This window comes from Epinephelus lanceolatus, chromosome 14, assembly GCF_041903045.1.
Source record: "Epinephelus lanceolatus isolate andai-2023 chromosome 14, ASM4190304v1, whole genome shotgun sequence".
NCBI classification, from domain to species: domain Eukaryota; kingdom Metazoa; phylum Chordata; class Actinopteri; order Perciformes; family Serranidae; genus Epinephelus; species Epinephelus lanceolatus.
Genome location: NC_135747.1, coordinates 20699216 through 20718264, shown reverse-complemented (window position 1 = coordinate 20718264; position 19049 = coordinate 20699216). Strand labels below are relative to the sequence as shown.

At 38.3% G+C, this 19049-nt stretch overlaps 1 protein-coding gene across 3 annotated transcripts in view; it reads left to right on the top strand.

Annotated features, from left to right (window-relative positions):
• Positions 1 to 8744: 8744 nt before the first annotated feature.
• The window catches only part of LOC117249840 (collagen alpha-2(VI) chain-like), a 25147-nt gene continuing 14842 nt past the window's right edge, over positions 8745 to 19049 (top strand). The window contains exons 1-13 of one of the 3 annotated variants that reach the window (XM_033615635.2): positions 8745 to 8986; positions 11751 to 11828; positions 12938 to 13096; positions 15361 to 15971; positions 17405 to 17425; positions 17547 to 17612; positions 17724 to 17777; positions 17870 to 17914; positions 18014 to 18040; positions 18134 to 18160; positions 18278 to 18322; positions 18411 to 18464; positions 18684 to 18746. In XM_033615635.2, coding sequence (XP_033471526.1) covers positions 12943 to 13096; positions 15361 to 15971; positions 17405 to 17425; positions 17547 to 17612; positions 17724 to 17777; positions 17870 to 17914; positions 18014 to 18040; positions 18134 to 18160; positions 18278 to 18322; positions 18411 to 18464; positions 18684 to 18746 — 1167 coding nt within the window. In that variant the 5' untranslated portion in view covers positions 8745 to 8986; positions 11751 to 11828; positions 12938 to 12942. The remainder of the gene's footprint in view (positions 8987 to 11750; positions 11829 to 12937; positions 13097 to 15360; positions 15972 to 17404; positions 17426 to 17546; positions 17613 to 17723; positions 17778 to 17869; positions 17915 to 18013; positions 18041 to 18133; positions 18161 to 18277; positions 18323 to 18410; positions 18465 to 18683; positions 18747 to 19049) is intronic. The other 2 variants (XM_033615644.2, XM_033615627.2) reach the window with 2 other exon arrangements.

The window sequence follows — 19049 nt, the reverse complement described above, 5'->3', positions numbered from 1 at the left end:
ATATGCTCTTTGATATTTTCTCCACAGCTCGTGTTTCATGTCCACAAAAGATGAGTTTCATCCCAGGGGACAGTGGATCTCTGAAGCGTGTTGTGGGAGGGAAGAAACACTGTTAAAAGCATGCTCATAGTCGGGTGGAGATGGTGGGGAAGGGGGGTTATTGATGTTACCCATTTTTCCCACAACTTCTGACACAGTGATGCTGTACAGGGAGGACACTGTGTATTACTCTACTGTCTTTAACTTGAATGCCGTCCTGTAAAAAAAACCCCATCATTTTGAAGCTAATATTATCCGTTGCAAGCAAAAAGCCCAAAGCTGATCATAGTGTGAAATATTTTTCAGGAGCTCTGCCTCAGATGCCTTTGAGCCTTTTCCAACATGCATTACATTAAAACACATCATTAGTTTAGAAAGGCATCTGATATGAATGAGGAGCTTAATGTCGGGCTATTTATTTTTTATTCCTGTAGGTTTTTGCAGTGCAGCTGTACACTGTAACCTTGTCTCATCAGTATAACACTGCTAACTTGTTTAACAAAGAGTTTAATTGGGAAACAAAGTATAATCATGACATGCATTACCTGCTTTTTGTTTGGCCTTTCCTCCTAATTAATCTCCACATTACCTGGTGGATGTGCAACTCTGCTGTTTCTCGTCATCATCAAATGCCAGGAGTACAGTATCTGCAGAGAATCAGGTAGCGCCGTGATTTTCTGCTGAATTATTTAAGCCATGAAGTGCTGATATCAATGGGTGGGAGCTTCTCTATAGAACCGACTTGCAAAGAGCTGGGAGGTCGTGAGGAGTTCATGATGAATCTGCTTGCCTCAGTTCTCTTCACACCTTGTCTCTTTGAACTCACAGGCGCGCACACATAGCTTTGATAAAGAAAACTCACAAAACAACCAAAATGCATAGGAATTTATCACCTGGATGTCCTCTTTCAGGATTAATATGGAGCATGTCTCCAGCAGCTTAATTATTTAACGCCGCTCACTTGCACATGTTGAGATCGTTTCAATTTCATGCTTTGGAATTAACATACTGCATGTAGAAATTTATGTTGGGGCTGGGAGTACAAAGTAACTTTCAACACTATATTTTCAATTTGAAATCTCACTCAAGCTTTTCATTCTCACTCATTGCTCTCAGGCTTCATTTAATCACTAGACAGCCTCAACCTTCTTCTGTCATCAGAAATAAATATATTTTTAGTGAACATTTTAAATAAAAACTACTGTGGTGGTTTTAAAATTTCAGATTGAAGGAATCATATCATGTCAAGAAGTCTTTCATGAAGCTCATCAATCAGATTTTCCATCACATTTTAAAGCTTTTAATATTCCTAACATCTCTGCTAAAGCAAATAATTGAGGCACTTTGCAGAGTCTGACTGCGTGAAATTCACAGGAAGCAGTAATTTCAGACAGGTTGTCTTTCTCCTGGTTGGTTGTACGGTGTAATAAAACCATTATACGCGTTGCTTTCATCTGCAGAAAATTGACCCAAAAAGGATTTTTGCAGACTATATACAACACAGAACCTTTGAAACTGGGTAAATTGCATACAGCTAATGTGCTACTCAAGCAGGTCATCTAAAGTCTGAATCAGACAGGCAGAAAGCGCCGCATTCATTCCCTGCAACCTCTGAAAATTAAAAGGTGCATTTTTAAAGTGCTGCTCATTTTTTGTTGAGGTGAGATGAAATGAAAGAGGCGAGAAGCATCGATGGTCAACAACAATGCTAGGAGAGATCGAAGGACAGGCAGCCTTAACACTTATGGTTAGACACATGCATCCCTCCTTTTTCTTCAGACCTGTTCAAGATCAGCTGCTGAAGCCTGAAGCCGAGTCTTTTGGTTGAGTTGTCATGGAAAAACAAATGGGCAATTTAGAGGTTCCAGTTCAACTCATCTGCATGTTTTTAGACTGGGCGTACAAACACACAGGAAGAAACTCCAAACAGGAAGTCTAGAGATTCACACCCACAACCTTGTTGCTGAGAGATGACAACCACTGAGCCGTCGCCATGCTGGGCCTTTAAATTTGAAACCACCCATTACTTCTAGTCATTACTTTATCTGGGAATCTTCCATCATGTAGAAATAGACTTTTACAAGCAAGGAACCAATTGAAAAGACGAAAGGCACTCTGCACTTCACTTGTCAAAAAAGATCATCAGTTACAGAAATGATTCTCAGTAACATGTTTTTTTGCAGCTTGTGTTCTCCCCCTGGTGGCTCGTTGGTGTACTGAAGACTTGTAAAAAAAAAATCAAGCAATCAACTTTATATCCACAGTCGTGTGGTAAGATTTGAGGTGTGTGCAGAGGTTCTTTCTTTCTGTGCACTTTCAACATTGTATATACTCCGATGTACAGCTGCGATAACTCAATTACAGCAACAAGCAGGAGTTTAATGTCTTGCTATAGGGTATTTCCACGTGACATATGGTACATCTCTGTAAACAGAAGAACACACAGACCACCCTGCTCACTGAAACAGATTTTTATGTCTGTGCGAAATGATGATAAACAGTTCAGGCACCGCTTGTAGTGGAAAGTAAATAAGTGCATTTACTCAAGCACTTCTTTCTTGAATACACCCCACAGAAATTTGAACAGAAAGCAAGAAAAGCACAGAGGACATGAGCCCAATGTCCTTGATGGGAACTACAACGCTTGCTTTGTAGATACAAATATTTTACTTACAAAATACGTGATCAGCTTGTAAAACACGATGCAATGCTACAGAGTAATCTACAACCCTATAATTTGCTCCACCTCCACCAGCTGCAACACTCATTCTGCTTTAGTACCTATAAATACATCAGAAATAATAATACAACATTATAATATGGAGTCACTTTGCATAGTGATCCCTTTTTGATTTTTTTTCCCACAAATTCTTCAATGCAGGGCTTTTACATGTATTAGATTATGTTTACAGTGTGGTTTAACAGTCAAATATATTATAAAAAAAATATCAGACCTCGTCAAAAAAGTAACAACAAAGTCCTTGGTCTTAATTCCATTGCTGTCCCCTGTGGTGGTGTTGATGCCGTAACAAAAGGTCTAGTGTGTGTAGGATACTGTAAGATTGTACATATTGATTTATTAGCCCTTTTCTACACAGAGATTGCTGCTACAAAGTCCCTCCCTTATGCCGCCTTTGCTTTTTACAAAGAATCAAACAAGGGTGACATCATGCTGTGCCAGTGTGTGATTTTCGACAGCATAAGAAGAAGAAGCAAAAGAGGCCTGGCAGGTGTGATGTGTAACACAACAGTGTCTGCCTCTAGTGCTCTAGTGTGACATACAACATACATGTTAACAGCGCTTTATGAACTATAACAATGGCAAAATATGGCACTGACAATTATTTACTGTCCCTGTTATGTGGTGGCTGATCTTGTCCTCTGCTCGGAGGATAAGGAGCTCATTGTTTTTCAATTTGTGAACATTTTCAGCCTCTGTTCTTCGTCCTTGAGTTAGCCGCTAACTGCTTTCAGCTGCTTTTTAAATGTGCCACAGCGGCACACCCATCCTGCCCATAATCCTGTCCTGCCAGCTGTCCCTTTTATGCTGATGTCATGTCAGCGCTGTTAATACCTCTGCTGTTGGCCTCAAGGTGAGACAACTCTGCCCCCAGTTCCACGATCGTACCTTTTATACAAAATGGCGAGGCAGAATAACGATGTGAAATTCCCGCCTTGAAGGAGCAGTGTAAAAGGGGCTACAGACTGGTTGGGGACCAGGTTTAACAAGAGCACATTTATTTCAAAACATCCATTTGCAAACTTCTTCACATCCAAGTCTCATTTATTCAGTCGAATGCTTAGTAATTCTCAAACACATGCATTTTTCAATAAAAAAAAAAAAAACGATTGGAGTCTGGCTTTGAAGAGAGCATAGATAAGTTTTTTACTTTCAGTTCAGTTTTAAATGGTAAGGTTTTAGCATACGACTGGATAAATGAGATTTGGATTATACTGCAGTTGTGTAAGCGTTTGTGAACAGATGTTTTCATGTAGTTTTGCTGTTGTTAAACCTGGTCCCCAATCAATCAGTATATGTTTGCTGTTTTCCACGGCAAGAAAAGGTTTTCTTCAAGAATTCAAGGTAACACAGCATGACTAACTGATTGACAAGTGGTCATTTTGCAGGTGAAGTGTTCCTTTAAGGGTGTCATAACTGCATTAATGTGTAAGAAACTTGAGTGTCCTAGTTTGTGGAGGTAACTCTAATTATTGTTCCTCGTTCTTCCCCTCGTGGTGCACAGCTGCTCCACCTGTAAGCGTTAATGTGGATGCAGCAGGCATTTAAAAGGAGTGTTGCCTGGGAGAAAGATTGCCTGCCTCTCTCTTAATCGCTCAGTTGCTCACTCAGCATCTCTTCAGAAAAGCACCCCCACCCTACGCGCGCACACACACACACACACACACACACACACACACACACACACACACACACACACTCGGGTGCTCTATAAACAGCGGCAGCACTCTGTGAGCAGGTCAATAGCAGTACCACTGCATTTCTCTAACTGAGCCCCTGATGAGGGACTTCCTGAGCACGCTGCCTTTTGAAAGTCGATAAACAGACCGCTTTGTATACACTAATGCATTCCTGCTGATTGTCACATTGGGTCAGAACTACACTGTGTGACCTGATTAAAATATGTCTGTCAAACTAGGGCACATGCCAAGAAATGTCCAATCCTAACGTGCAGCATTGCCAAATTTCCCATGTTTACCATGGCTGCCTAGTTTTGTTTGCACTTTGCATGAGTGGGACCTGTAAACAACATGGTTTACAGTATCTCTGCAACTTTATTGAGTAAAATTTGAATCAGCCACAGTATAACATCATTTCTAGATCTGACAAGGCTCTCATCAGTCGTTCTGCTTGTTGAAAAAGGCCTGTCCTTCACACTCTCTTTACTTTTTTTTGAGCTTTCTTTTTAGTGTTTCTCTTTTCTTTGTTTTGTTTATGACAGTGAATATTTCACCATTCACTTGAGGATCATATTAAAGTGGTGATTAAGATCTGCTGTTTTCCAAGTATGGGTATGGCTGCATCCTCAAAGTAATGTGCGTGATCAAAGAAGTAGATAAAAAGCAAATGGTTTATGTGAGGGTCAGGTCTTCTCATCTATTCTCTACTTTCCTTATATGCCCTTCTCTCCAAGCCTGCACCCGCCTCGCCCCTGGCATATTACTGGATATATGTGGATTATCAGTTCTTTGGCCTTATTTTGGTGCGTTCATGTGCTGGTGGAAATGTCCAACATCATGAACGTACACTTTAACTGCTAAACACGATAATTATCATTATCATTATTATCATTATTATTATTATTATTATTATTATTATTATTACAAACAAGAAAAGAGCTAACAAAAATAAAAAACTTATCTAAGAAACGATAATAAATAATTATACAATTTGCAGATTTTGTTGTCGTTTTTTTATTTTATTTTATTTTTAATTTAATTTAATTTAATTCAATTCAATTCAATTCAATTTAATTTAATTTAATTTAATTTAATTTTATCTTATTCTATTCTATTCTATTCTATTCTATTTTATTTCATTTTATTTTATTTTATTTGTACTACACCCAAATAGCTTTTGCCTTTTCATTATCTTCCACCTCTAATGCTCTCCAAATAAACTCTTGATCTTCGGATTATTTTTCCCTTGCAGCTTTTTTTTTTTTTAAATGCCAGTTATGCCTGTCTATGTCGACTTTAGAAAGATCCGCCACTGAAAATTACCTTTAAATACTCAATCCTGAAAGTCGAACAAAAAAATAATTCTTAACATATAATACAAAGCTTGATAGACCTCAGAGTGCTGTAATCACTGAAAATAACATTTAAATATGTTTCTGTTTTTAATGAATTCTTCAACAACATTCACATGAACATCCATTTACAGCAGGTGGGGGTCATACAAGTTATTATTATAAGCCTCTTCAGCAAATTATCGCATGACTAAAAAGAATGCATAATTACAGCAACGGGCTCCATCTCTAGATTAACTCCGGCACTTAATGCATCCTGGTATAAAAACATAATTGATTTGTCTTAATGGTGGGACTCTTTGGTCAGCTGTGAGAAAACTTACAGTGAAGTTACACACACCAGAGTCTGTTAAGTGCCTCACATAACACTTTCACCAAAGCTTGTTAAATGAAGCATAAAGTTTCAATCATCAGGACCACTGAGTGACCTCGCCACACTTACTGCAGAAGGGAAACGTCTCTGCCCTTGATTTATTAAAAAAAAAAAAGAAAAGAATAAAATCATGGATGCATGAAAAGACAGGCAGGTCATCTGTGATAATCTATCCGCAGCACTGAAAAGGAAAAACGTCCTTCAGGAGACAATGAAAAATTTATTTCATGTCTCATGGCAATGAGACATGGGTTATCTTATCTGGTTAATAATAAAATGTAAAAGTTAAAGTGGCATCTAAAAGTAAAACGATATTGAATTAGGGGGGAACACCACCTATATTAAGAATTTCAGTATGTTATTTCCATGGCCTAGAAAACTGCAATCAATATTTGTGAACATGAGCTACTCTCTCAAACCCAGAAACCAGAGACGTAACTCTCAAACTTGTAATGTCACCAAGTATAAGTGTGGGGCTGCTCCATAGACAATTAATGGAGGAGTGATTTTGTGGACCCACAGTTCGTTTCTTTTCTTACACCGAAATAAACTTTATTCTATTGTAGTGTTCTCACCTTTGAAACAGAATATGTACCCATATACTCAGAACAAACCTCTGCGTGCTCTCAGTGTCGTCTATAACATCTTTCCTCATTCATTGTCTATGGAGCAGCTCCAGACCTTATACGCAATGATGTCACAAATTTGAGGAATTACATAGTGAACCGGAGCTGGGAAGTGAACCCGGTTTGGACTAGATTTGCAACCTCAGGGAATAGCTCTAGGAGGTGCACAAACTGACCAGACAGGCCCTTTCAGACATGGGGTCCTGACAGAAACAGACCTATAACTCTCACTGCAGGAAGGAGGACTTTGCTCCTGGAGCGCAGGTGTAGGTCTACAGCCCCGAAAGGAAGAAGGGCCTTTCCCCCAAGCTGACAGTGGGTCAGTGGGTCAGATCTTATACTGTCATTGAGAAACTGTCGGACATCGTGTACAGGTTGCAGCTTGTCAAGAGGAACTGGGTGGTAGTGCCCCACCACGACACCACCTTGCACCCTACCAACCCTTGGCTCCATCTGAGGGTGAGTCAGGGGTGAGCCAGCCCCAGACCAGCATACACACACCCAAAAACCACCAAGGGACCACCTGAGCAGGTGCAACGACAGCGTCAGCTTCCCCAACACCTAAGGGACTTTGTTATAAACATATGGGTTGCTTGGGACAGCTAACTAGCTCAGAGGGGGCTGTGTGCCATGTTAGGGCTAAATGGGTGGAGTTTCCCAGCACTCAGTGAGACAATGTGTTTAAGGCCATAAGCTGAAGTCAGCTGATAGATCACATGATTCCTTTCTATGCAACTAATTGGGGAATCTCATTCAGGGTGCCCCATTTAAACTGCTCTGATCTGCCTACTGTTGCTGCTTCCTCTGCAAGCTGCTTTGAAACCCTCCTCCACCCCAGCTCCTCCTTTTCATGTGGTGTCTGACTTATCAGTGTCATTTCTGTTTGTCATTGCTGCTGCTTTCTCTGCCTTAGGCTTTCCATGTAGGCGCATGGAAGGGCAGGGAGCTTTGCTGTCTCTGCCTCAGGCTTTCTTTGTACACACATGGAAGTGCAGAGAGGTGTGCTCTCTCCACCTTAGGCTTTCCACATAGACACATGGAAGAGGCTTTCTGCTGAGGCCCGAGGAAAGGCAGAGGCCCCAGAACAGAGCCATACAGTAGAATATAATACTGCAAATGGAAGTAAAGTTTTTTTTGTCTAAAGTGTTCCTGACTGAACTGTTTAAATGTGTTCCAAATCACTCACATGATATCTATTATGCAGTGATTGATGTTAATGTGGGTTACAGTTAATGTTGTGGTAAAATCTGCTCCATGTGCACACGGTTAGTGACCTCCCGCTTGTGTGGCTATCAGATTGTTTACTGTAATGGTGTGCAGCTGTAAAATAAAGAGGACTTTGTAGTTCAGAGTTCACCTCCATACCTTGCTCTTGCTAATAACAAACCAAAGCTTGCTATAATATATGATTTCCCAGAGGAGATGTATTCAAATTGATTGTTTTGTTTTACCAACAGTAAAAACCCCAAACACAAGAGCAGCACATCCTCACATTTGAGAACTTGAACCATAGAAATGATTCAATTAATATATTAATCTTCAATAAAGGCATACTGACTAATTATCAGCTGTTCGGCTGGTGATTAACCGATGAGGTCCTTTTAATAAACTGTCATTTTTGGGAGGTTGCAGGCAGAGACATTCCAACAGGACATCTCTGGTCCTGTATAGTCCTGAAACATAAACAGACAGTGAGTATGTGCAGCTCTCTCCATGTAAGGATATGAAGCAGTGGAGCTGAAGTGTTTGTAAAGCTGCTGTTTGGAGAGATTCAGTCTGTGACTCGCACATTTATTCTGTCAAATCAGGCAGATAAATAGATTATTGCAGCATGTTGTGTTTACTTAAAGCTGATTTATTCCCCAAGAATTACACAATCGCTGCGGAGACCGCGCTGTCTCTCTCGACTCCAGCTGCTGTGTCAAACGCCAGACGATGATCTAAACATCAGCTCTCCAATGAAGTTCCCTCCCGCACGCGCGCGCCCCCAGACGCGCTCGTGCGTCTGTTGAGATTAAAACGGGCGTCTCCTCGACCAGAAGCTGACCCTGACTCCGCTGATATGGGAACTTTTGATTGAGATGATTATCTGTAGTTTACAGTCTCTGGAAACTGTGAATTTCCTGACAGTCTCGAGTCGCAGTTTACAGTAGATTTTACTGTCTACTGTCGCCGCGGTGAGTGCACTTTATTTTAACTTTACTTTTCACTTTATTTTAAAAGTTCAGTGCGGTGTAGTGCTTCGGGCTCAAACCAGATAAGCAGCTCGAAATGTAAAGATATTACTCTTCTGTTTATGTATACTTGACTTTACAGCTGAATGTGTTTTTGTAAGAGAATAACTCGAAGTAAGGAGAGTGAAATTGAGGCAAGTGGGCACTAGTATTGTGGGTGATACTCTGTTGTAAGTGAAAGTTCAAAAAGTAAAAGTATTAGCAGCAAAATGTACTTAAAGCATCAAAAGTAAAAGTACTCATCATCCAGAGTCTGAGAATTTTACATTATTGTATATTCGGTGTTGCAGAGTAACTAGTTACATGCCGAGGTGCCCCTGAGCAAGGCACCGAACCCCCCAACCGCTCAGAGCGCCTGTCATGGGCAGCCCACTCTGACATCTCTCCACTTAGTGCATGTTATTGATAAAAAAAAATATGTAGATAGATAGATAGATAGATAGATAGACAGCCGCAAGTAATCAAACAGTATGTGGACAGTAATACACATGTAAATACGAGAGGACAAAAACAGATCACAATAAAAAATATATGAGAATATAGAAATAGAAAATATATCCAAAAATAATAGTACTAAAATATATAAAATAAATATAAAAATATAAAAAGAAATGTGAAAAAAAATCTAAAATATTTTTAATAAATAAAAATATACAAGATAAACATACAGAATATCATATCAAAAATATCAAAATTGCAGGAGTTAAAAAAAAAGAAGATCAATTATATAAATAACAGAGTGAGAGGCTGTCACAAAAACGTGCAAATAGCCAGCAAAATAGCTAACAAGTGTGCAATGTGTAATTAAATTACAGGTAATGATAAAAAAATATTGGTGATTACAGTCTGAATAAGTTATATCCTTTTGGGTAAAAAGATTATATGTCGAATATAACATTAATTTTTTGGACATTTTTCAGCTTTATTGTCCAGTTTAAAACATTTGTTAGAAAAGTATTTGAAAAAGAATCAAATGTAATAAGTTACTTTTATGAAGTAATTAAAATAGTTACTTAAGACATTTTTATCAGGGTAACTAGTGATCTGGAAACTATTATATTTTAAAAGTAACCATCCCATCACTGTTTATTGTCTAGTCAGCGGTGGAGGAAGTATTTCGAGCCTTATACTTAAGTAAAAGTACTACTATCACACTTTAAAAAGTAGGTCTACTCTGTTACAAGTAGAACTCCTGCACTGAAAATGCTTCTTAAGCAAAAGTATGTAATTGTGATCAGGAAAATCTACTTAAAATATTTTACGTAAAAGCACTTTGCAGAAAAATGTCCCCCCGTGACTGGGATTTAAACTATTGTAAAAATAGTCACTTATTCATTTTCTATCAGTCAACTTATTGGTTAATCAACTGATCTTTCCAGCTGTACTTGTATATACTATTGGGTGGTTTCATTTATAATTAAATTGCATTTTTTAAGCTTTTTATATATTTTGTGTGCAAAAATCTGAATTTGTAATGTAACTAAAGCTGTCAGATACTTGAAATGAGGTAAAAAGTATAATAATTTCCTCTGAGATGTAGTGAGGCAGAAGTATAAAGTGGCATGGAAACAAAGGCAAAGTACAAGTACCTCAACTTTGTACTTACGTAAGTACAGCACTTCACTAACTGTACTTAGTTATATTCATCCACTGATTATAATATTATAGTACTTTATACTTCTTTTCCACCACATTTCAGAGGTAAATATTGTACTTTTTACTCCCCTAAAATTTATTTGATAACTTCAGTTACTATTTGCAGATTCTGATTAATATTCCAAAATATATTCAACATTGGCGGCACAGTGGTGCAGTGGTTAGCATTGTCACCTCACAGCAATAGGGTTTCTGGATTAAACCTGGGGTGGGGGAGCCCCTCTGTGCAGAGTTTGCATGTTCTCCCCGTGTCAGTGTGGGTTTTCTCAGGGTGCTCCAGCTTCCTTCCACAGTCCAAAGACATGCAGGTTAATTGGTGACTCTAAATTGTCCGTAGGTGTGAATGTGAGTGTGAATGGTTGTCTGTCTCTATGTATCAGCCCTGTGATAGTCTGGTGACCTGTCCAGGGTGTACCCCGCCTCTCGCCCAATGTCAGCTTAGATAGGCTCCTTCAAATCACTTTAAGGGCATATCACCATGGTGATATACCATTCTCGGTCAAATCCACCATCCCAAAAAATTAGTGCTGGGTGCTGGACTAATTTTTTGGGATGTGCGTGCTATTTTTACATGTTTAAGAGACTAAAGTAAACAATAATTTTCAAAAGGGTTAGTACTCTGCCTCAAATGAATACAGGCAACAATCAGATTCAAAGGCGTCATCCACATTGCCAAAATCAGGTAAAAAATCATTCTTGATCTTTAGTCATTAGTTCAAGGTCCCACAATTCAATACAATTAGTGTCATACTTGCTTTTGGCCATGTCATTGAGCTAGTCTCTGTCAAGTAGCTGTCAGTTAGACACTCACTCTAAAGCAGAAAATGGCACTGAGTAATAAAAGCTCTATGCTGGAAATTTACTGTACTTTTATTTTTTTTCCAAACTTGACACATTTGCGAGTCACTTGCGGTCCATTCAGAATGGGCCCGCAACCCACCAGCTGGGAACCGCTGTTTTAGATAACACTAAAACTATGTTCCCTGTAACAAATCTGGTTATTATACTGTCTCCAAATCTCATGCACGTTTCCACTGTTGTCTTCCTGCAGCAAGTGACATCTCATGAGATTTCAAAACAAAACCTCTGCTTAACAAGACAATAACAAGCAGACCGAATCAAGTGAAAGGTAAAGAGACACTTCAGACACTTATAACAATTTGAGCCTGTCTGTGGCAAAAATAACCACTTCTAATGGAGACATGGGGACAATGTTCACTTGCCCCATATGCTTACATTGCAGCCCATTGCGCTGCAGCTTTCCTCTCACTAAATACTGGTCCGATTTTTAAAAATTGTTCATATCAGTCTCTTAGACACATATACATGGGAAAATAGGGTTCAGGTTAAAAATGCAGAAGTTATCCTTTAAGTACAAGATCTAAGTGCTTCTTTCACCTCTGATAATGTTGTAGCTGGTCTAGAGGAGCTACTTTTATCTACATTATATACTGTCGGGTAGTTTAATCTATTTCAGTGCATCATTAAATGTAATAAAATGTTTATGTTTTGGATGTAACTATAGCAGTTAAGTACAATATTCCCCTCTGAGATGTAGTTGAGAAGAGGTCTTAAACAACATCCAAATGAAATACTCAAATAAAATACAACTATCTAAAAATAGTACTACATTTATGTAGTTACACTCCACCACTGTACAACAACACAGCTGTTTTGGATTTGATTTCTTTGACTGATGAACTCTTATCTATTTGTTGTCATCTGTATGTTTTGAGAAGCCAAGCTGTAGATCAGGGTTGTGCTAAACCAACAGTTTAATCTGTGTTTTACTCATTTCTTGTTTGTTTATATTATGTTACAGAGATTTAGTGCTTTTATTAAAAGTAATTCTCTCCAAATGTACAGCACACCGCTGTCCTCTCAACTCGCACCTAACAGTACCACTCTTCCTCAGCTAAACTCTTATCTAGGTCCTTTTTTTGTATTTTATGAAACAGTTTGGGGACCCCCTGCATGGAGGTCCCCAAACAGGTGGGATGCAACAACAAATTTCCATTTCTCCTATAATTTTAAATATTGTCCTCTTTTTCCACTGTGTGGTTATTCACTGACATTGTTTAAAACAACGATAAACATTCCTAAGCCCTGCGGAGACGCCTTCTGTAAAGCCTCACTTGTTTGACAGCTATTTCCTGCATTCAAAGAGAGTGTTAGAGTTAAAAGTAAGCCTGTCCTCTCCTCTCTGTCTTGGATTTTTTTAAATTATTTTTTTCCCAGGAAAAATGGCAGTGATTTCAGGGTTCATCTTACTGTGCATGCTCCACGCTGCAGTCCCTCAAGGTGTGGGCCCTCGTGGACCCAGGCCAGTACCCGGGCGAGGTGACAGTCCAAATCCGACTCCACCTCCATTCCCACCCAGACCTGAAGATTGTAAGAGTGAGTTCCATACATTTCTTTTTAGCTCAATAGAATATGATAGTAATTACCATAAAACTTCAATTAAAAGCCTAGTCCCAATAAAAAGCCCAGTCCCTTTTACTAACCTGGTGTGGCTACACATTTTGACAAATAAAGGCCTGTCTCAATTAGAGGCCTGGTCTGGTTGCCAAGCAGTTCATTTTTGTGTAAACCAGGTTGTTGGCTACTTCAAATTATGTGTCCATTCCTCGATTACTTATAAGTTATTCCCTTAGTCCGTAAGGGTCGTCAGATCAAAAGAATCAAAAGGGTTATTCAAAAAAATTAAACCAAGTTGTGAGTATTGTTTTAACAAGATAAAGTGGTGTTGTGTCGGTATGCTGGGTGGCATAAAACAAGCGCCGTCACTCAATCTCTCGCTGATGCGCTGTCTGTCGGAGCTAGATCAAATGAATGATTCAAAATTGACATTATCTGAAGCCTACTTTTTATACAAGTGATATTCATGGTTTAAATAAACATTTTAATCATATTTCCCATCTTTGCTGAGCATCAGTTTTGTGTGAAAGGAATTAAAGTTTTACAGTATATCTAAGAACTCAGAATTGAGGCCTTTACATGAATTTAATGTTAAAAGAAGTATTCAAAGCTTTAAGTAAAAGGAGAAATACTACACGATAAAAACACTCCATCATTTAAAATATTACTTACATAAAAGCTAGTACTGGTGACAAAATGTACTTAAAGTATTTAAAATAAATGACTCTGAACATGAACGTCTGTACTGACTGTTATTGATGTATTAACATGCAAGCAGTAGTTTAATGTTGTTTTAGTCCAGGTGGAGCTCATTCACATTTCTCAATATATATTGTTTGTTCTGTTATTTGTAATATTTATCTGAAAAGTATCCAGCAACTATAGCTTTTAGGAGGAAAAAATGGAGTCCCTCTGAAATGTAGTGGAGTTGGAGTATACAGTAGCATGAAAACAAAAATGCTTAAGTAAAATAAAAGTACCACAGAACTGTAGAACTGAACTACCAGTGATGGAGGAAGTAGTTAGATCTTTTACTTAAATAAAACTACTAAAACGCTGTTAAAAAAAAAAAAAAAAATTGTTAAATCACCTTTTAAGTGCTGAGGAGGGACTTTTTAAAAAAAAAAAAAAAAAAAAAAATTCGGCGTAGGGGAGAGACAGGCAACTTTAAATGTTTGTATTTTGAATTTATTTTAAATACCTTCTCAACCCCAAATTCCACCAGTAGGTTTGGAGGGCATGTTTCCTTTTTAAATCGGTCAAAAACAAATCATTGAAACTGTTACAACAGAAATTATTGTTGGATTTTCACCTTTTCGACAGTCCTCGATTTCACCATCTCGGACAAACACTTCCATCGGGAAACGTAACCAAAGTTAAGCTTAATAAAGTGATATTTAATACAAATTACTTTATTCTATATCTTATTTGAAATTTCACCAAAACTAAACGGTTTGCATGAACCAGATACAGTTAAAAAAAATATTTAATTTTGCGCTCCTGCATGCATGAAGAAAAAAACAAGGCTTTTTACAACTCCAGGATTTTGTTTAATTTCATATCATCACAGGATTTGAAAACAATAATAAAAATAAGAAATTAGCTGATGTTTTGGTGACATCTCTCACTCCCTCTGTGCTGTTTGGTCTTGCATTAGCTTCTATACCCACATATGGTGCGATTATAAAAAAATATACAATATTTATGGCTGGAGGAGGGTCATGCATTTTACCCCAGTCACTCTGGGAAGCACAAGGAAAAATAATTGCAGCCTTGAGGAGGAAAGTGAGAAAAAAAATGATCATCAACAATTATCAAAATAGTTGCCAATGAATGTTCTGTCAGCCAACTAATCACTTTAAATTAATCACGTCAGCTCTAATTGTATATGCTGATGGGTTCAGTAGTTTAATGTATCACCAAGCATCGCATTTTTTAAGTTCTTCATTTGTATTTGTGCAAAAGGATTAATTTGTGAAGTAACTGTGAAATAAATGGAGTGGAATAAAAACTATAATATGTCCCTCTGAAATGTAGTGGAGTTGAGAAATAAAGAAAATACTCACACATAAAACTACTTCAAAACTACTTACATACAGTACTTTAGTAAATGTAGCTACTTTCCACCAATGTCTATATTACATTTGTAATTTGCGTCCAGTGCCACAAATTACACCTAAACGTGCAACAAAGCAGTGAAAATGTTCACACATTTGTCATTTTTGTCACGTTTTCTCCTCTAGCTGGAATAATCCATTGTCCTGTCAAGCTGTTTTTCACGCTCGACACTTCAGAGACTATCGCCTTACAGGAGGCGCCTCCTGGCAGCCTGGTGACGAAAGTGAAGGAGTTCACCAAGATGTTTGCCCAGGAGCTGAATGATGAGTTGTACAAGGGCCACGTCCAAATCTCCTGGTCCATAGGAGGCCTGAACTTCTCCGAGACACAGTTTATCTTCAGTCAGTTCACAAACAAGGAGACCTTCATCAGGAACGTTACAGGGATTATATACGAGGGCAAAGGCACCTTCACCGACTGCGCCCTTGAAAGAATGGCTAAGTACATGACCGAACACTCCACAGGGACGAAGTCTGTGCTCTTCTCTGTGGTCATCACTGATGGCCATGTGACAGGAAGTCCATGTGGAGGGATAAAGGCAATGGCAGAGAAGGCCCGGGAGAAAGGGATCCAAATTTTCTCAGTGGCAGCGTCCAGGAGCATTGATGACTTGGGGATGAAAGAGATAGCCAGCTCTCCTGCTGAAGTGTACCGTGATGACTACATAGTTGTGGACATCATTAATGACAAACCCCGAATAGTGACTGAATCCATCCAACGTATCATAAAAGCCATGGTGATCTGAAATCATTTCCCTTTCTTGAAAAGATGCTTCTATTTTAATTAGGGCTGGGCAATACATTGATAATATATCGACATCATGATATGAGACCAGATATCGACTTAGATTTCGGAGATCGAAATATTGTAACTGTCGTCTTTTCCTGGTTTTAAAGGCTGCATTACAGTAAAGTGATGTCATATTCTGAACTGACCAGACTGCTAGCTGTTCTAATATTTGCCTTTTTACTAAGGATGTCATGACAACTGACACTTCTGCACCAATTCAATGCCAAAATTCTGAAAACGTGATGGTACTCATTTATCTCCAGTACCAAAGGTACCAGGGGTACAATTCTTCTGATCCTGTCAAGGTAGCGTACACACCTACAAGTGTTCTAGTCTGGCGTTAAATTTCAAAGGAAGAAGACCGCCTGCCAACACAGACAAACAACAACCCTATGTGGAAGATGGCAACAAGTGCAGCTGCAGCGACAGCTCCCCTTTGACTCGTTGAAAAGAAAAGCGTTTACATTTTTTTGCAGTGTGAGTGCCGTATATTTACATGATGCTACAAAAGCCAGCAGCGTGACGAGGCACTGAGCATGGATTCTGTGCTGAGTGCTGCAGGTTGGCATTTTTTTCTGGTGGCCGAGAGCTGAAAAATGTTCAGCTCTGGGCAAAACTCTGCACTCGTCACTGTCACATTTTACCCAGCTGCCCAATCAGTGAAGAAGGGGCAAGACAAATAAGACCAACCCTCACATCCTACATGAACGAGCGCTGAACAACAATGGATAGGAATATGTCACTACACTGAAGGCTATATATTAATTTGTTTCCTCACTCAAAAAAAAAACCAACAATAAACCACACAGACTAGTACTTTGCGTTGAAGCGTATCATCAGGAATTAATAATACAATTTTAACTACATTTTTTTTATTAGATTTATTTTATTTTTTATGTTTATGTTTATTTATATTTATTTTATTTAGAAAGGGACAGTGCACATTAATGAACATGATCATGATTTCTAATTAATATTTTTAAGAATTAAACTTATTCAAAAGTTTTTAATAATTTAATAAAGAAGTGTATGTTAAGTACACTGGATTTAATGGTTTTTTTTTTTGTTTTTGTTTTTTTCTTACAGTGGTATTGAGTTGAGTATCAAAAATGTGGTATTGGTATTGACCTCTAAATTTCTGGCATCTGGTATATTAGTCATCATATGACTACCACTGATGAATATTTATCAAAAATCTTGTTATATTATAATATTTTGTGAAAGCAACAACAGTCAACCCAACAATATCATCAATGTATTTATTGAAAAATACTGTGATATTTAAATTTCTCCATATTGCCCAGCCCTAATTCTAATTCAGACTTTAATTACAGTATCACTTTCCTGTACTTTTCGTTTACTGTTGTTATTTCTTTGCAGAAATATCAAGCCTATTTACAGGTAAGACAGACTTTGCAGTCATTAGCAATCAAAAAAGGGGGTACATTTCTGCTTCCAAATGTCTTCTTGTCTATGTTGTCATGTATTACAACATTTATTTATTTTTTTGTCTTCTTTGTAGTGTTATGAACATAAATGCTTTGAGACTCCTGGACTTCCTGGGCCAAAAGGCTATCGAGGTGCAAAAGTAAGAGTCGAAAAACAAAATCAAATACATAATAAAGTCAAAAGTATATAAACTCTGTGCTTGTACTGAAGATTGTGTCATTGAAGTGTCAATATTTCTTCTTATTTCCAGGGTTTAAAAGGAGACAGAGGTCTTCCTGGGCCAAGCGGTGAAAAGGGTAGACCGGTAGGTAGAAGTTAGCATCACCATTGCACTTAAAGTACTGTGAAAACAATATTGTATCATTTTAATGCTGAGTATATTTTATTATATTACAGGGTGATCCTGGCATTGAAGGTCCGATCGGACAACCCGGTCCAAAGGTTTGCTGAAGCCCACTGACTGATGATCTTGTGTGCTACATAGTTAACTAAGTTTACATGCTTTATCTCACTAACATGTCCTTCTGTGCTCTGATATAGGGAGAGGTTGGTTTGAAAGGTGACAAGGTAAGAGATGAATCTTTATATCCATGCTTTTCTGTCCATCTGTCAAATAAGTGAAATGTTGTTGGGATTAATGGCTCTGCTTTACCTCATTAGGGTGAATTTGGAGCAATTGGAGCAAAGGTAAAATACAATTTTACTGTTATGCTTGCACATATTTTATATCGGACTGCATCCAACACTGTCAGTGTTCCCATACTGTTGTTAATTTTCTGTCGTCACTGATGTCCAAATATTCAGGGTGCGGCAGGAGTACCTGGCAAGAATGGAACTGACGGTCAAAAGGTGAGTCGTATTAAGTAAAATGTGCATTATACCATGACTCCGATCTGTTCAGTATACTAATAAGATATCGTCTTTGGGAAATTTTCAGGGTAAAATTGGCCGCATTGGAGCCCCTGGTTGCAAAGGTGATCCAGGTGACGAGGTATGTCTAGTAATTATACTAAATTATTCATCATGTTGCTCTCAAGGTTCTGTTGTTAAAGGTTAATGTGGTATATTTTGACCAAGATAGGTCCAGTTCTACTCTAACCATCTTACGTAATATATACAGATGGCTTAGTAATATCACAATCCATCAGCCATACAGCTATAAAGATTTGTTTACTAAACTTCCATACCAATTTGTTTTTGTATTTTAAAGGGACCAAATGGTTACCATGGAGAAGTTGGTGAGACTGGACCACCTGGTGACAAAGGAGAAAAGGTCCGTATTAAATACAAACTGTGATCTTTGTCTCCCCTTTAACCTATCGGCAGATAAAAACATGGGTATGATGAATAAACCAACCTGGTCTCACTCCGAAGTCTTCGAAACCTGGTGCTTGAACAGTAACTTGTGGCGTCAGACACTGACAAAAAAAGCCCATCCTGCTAATGTGGCTAAAAATTGCTAGTGCAGAATTTTAAACAGTATTATTGTCTTTTAACCCATTATTCTCATGTCATTACAAAGACACAAATTAACAAACAGCTGATAATGAAACGCTGTGACTAGCCATGTCAGAGC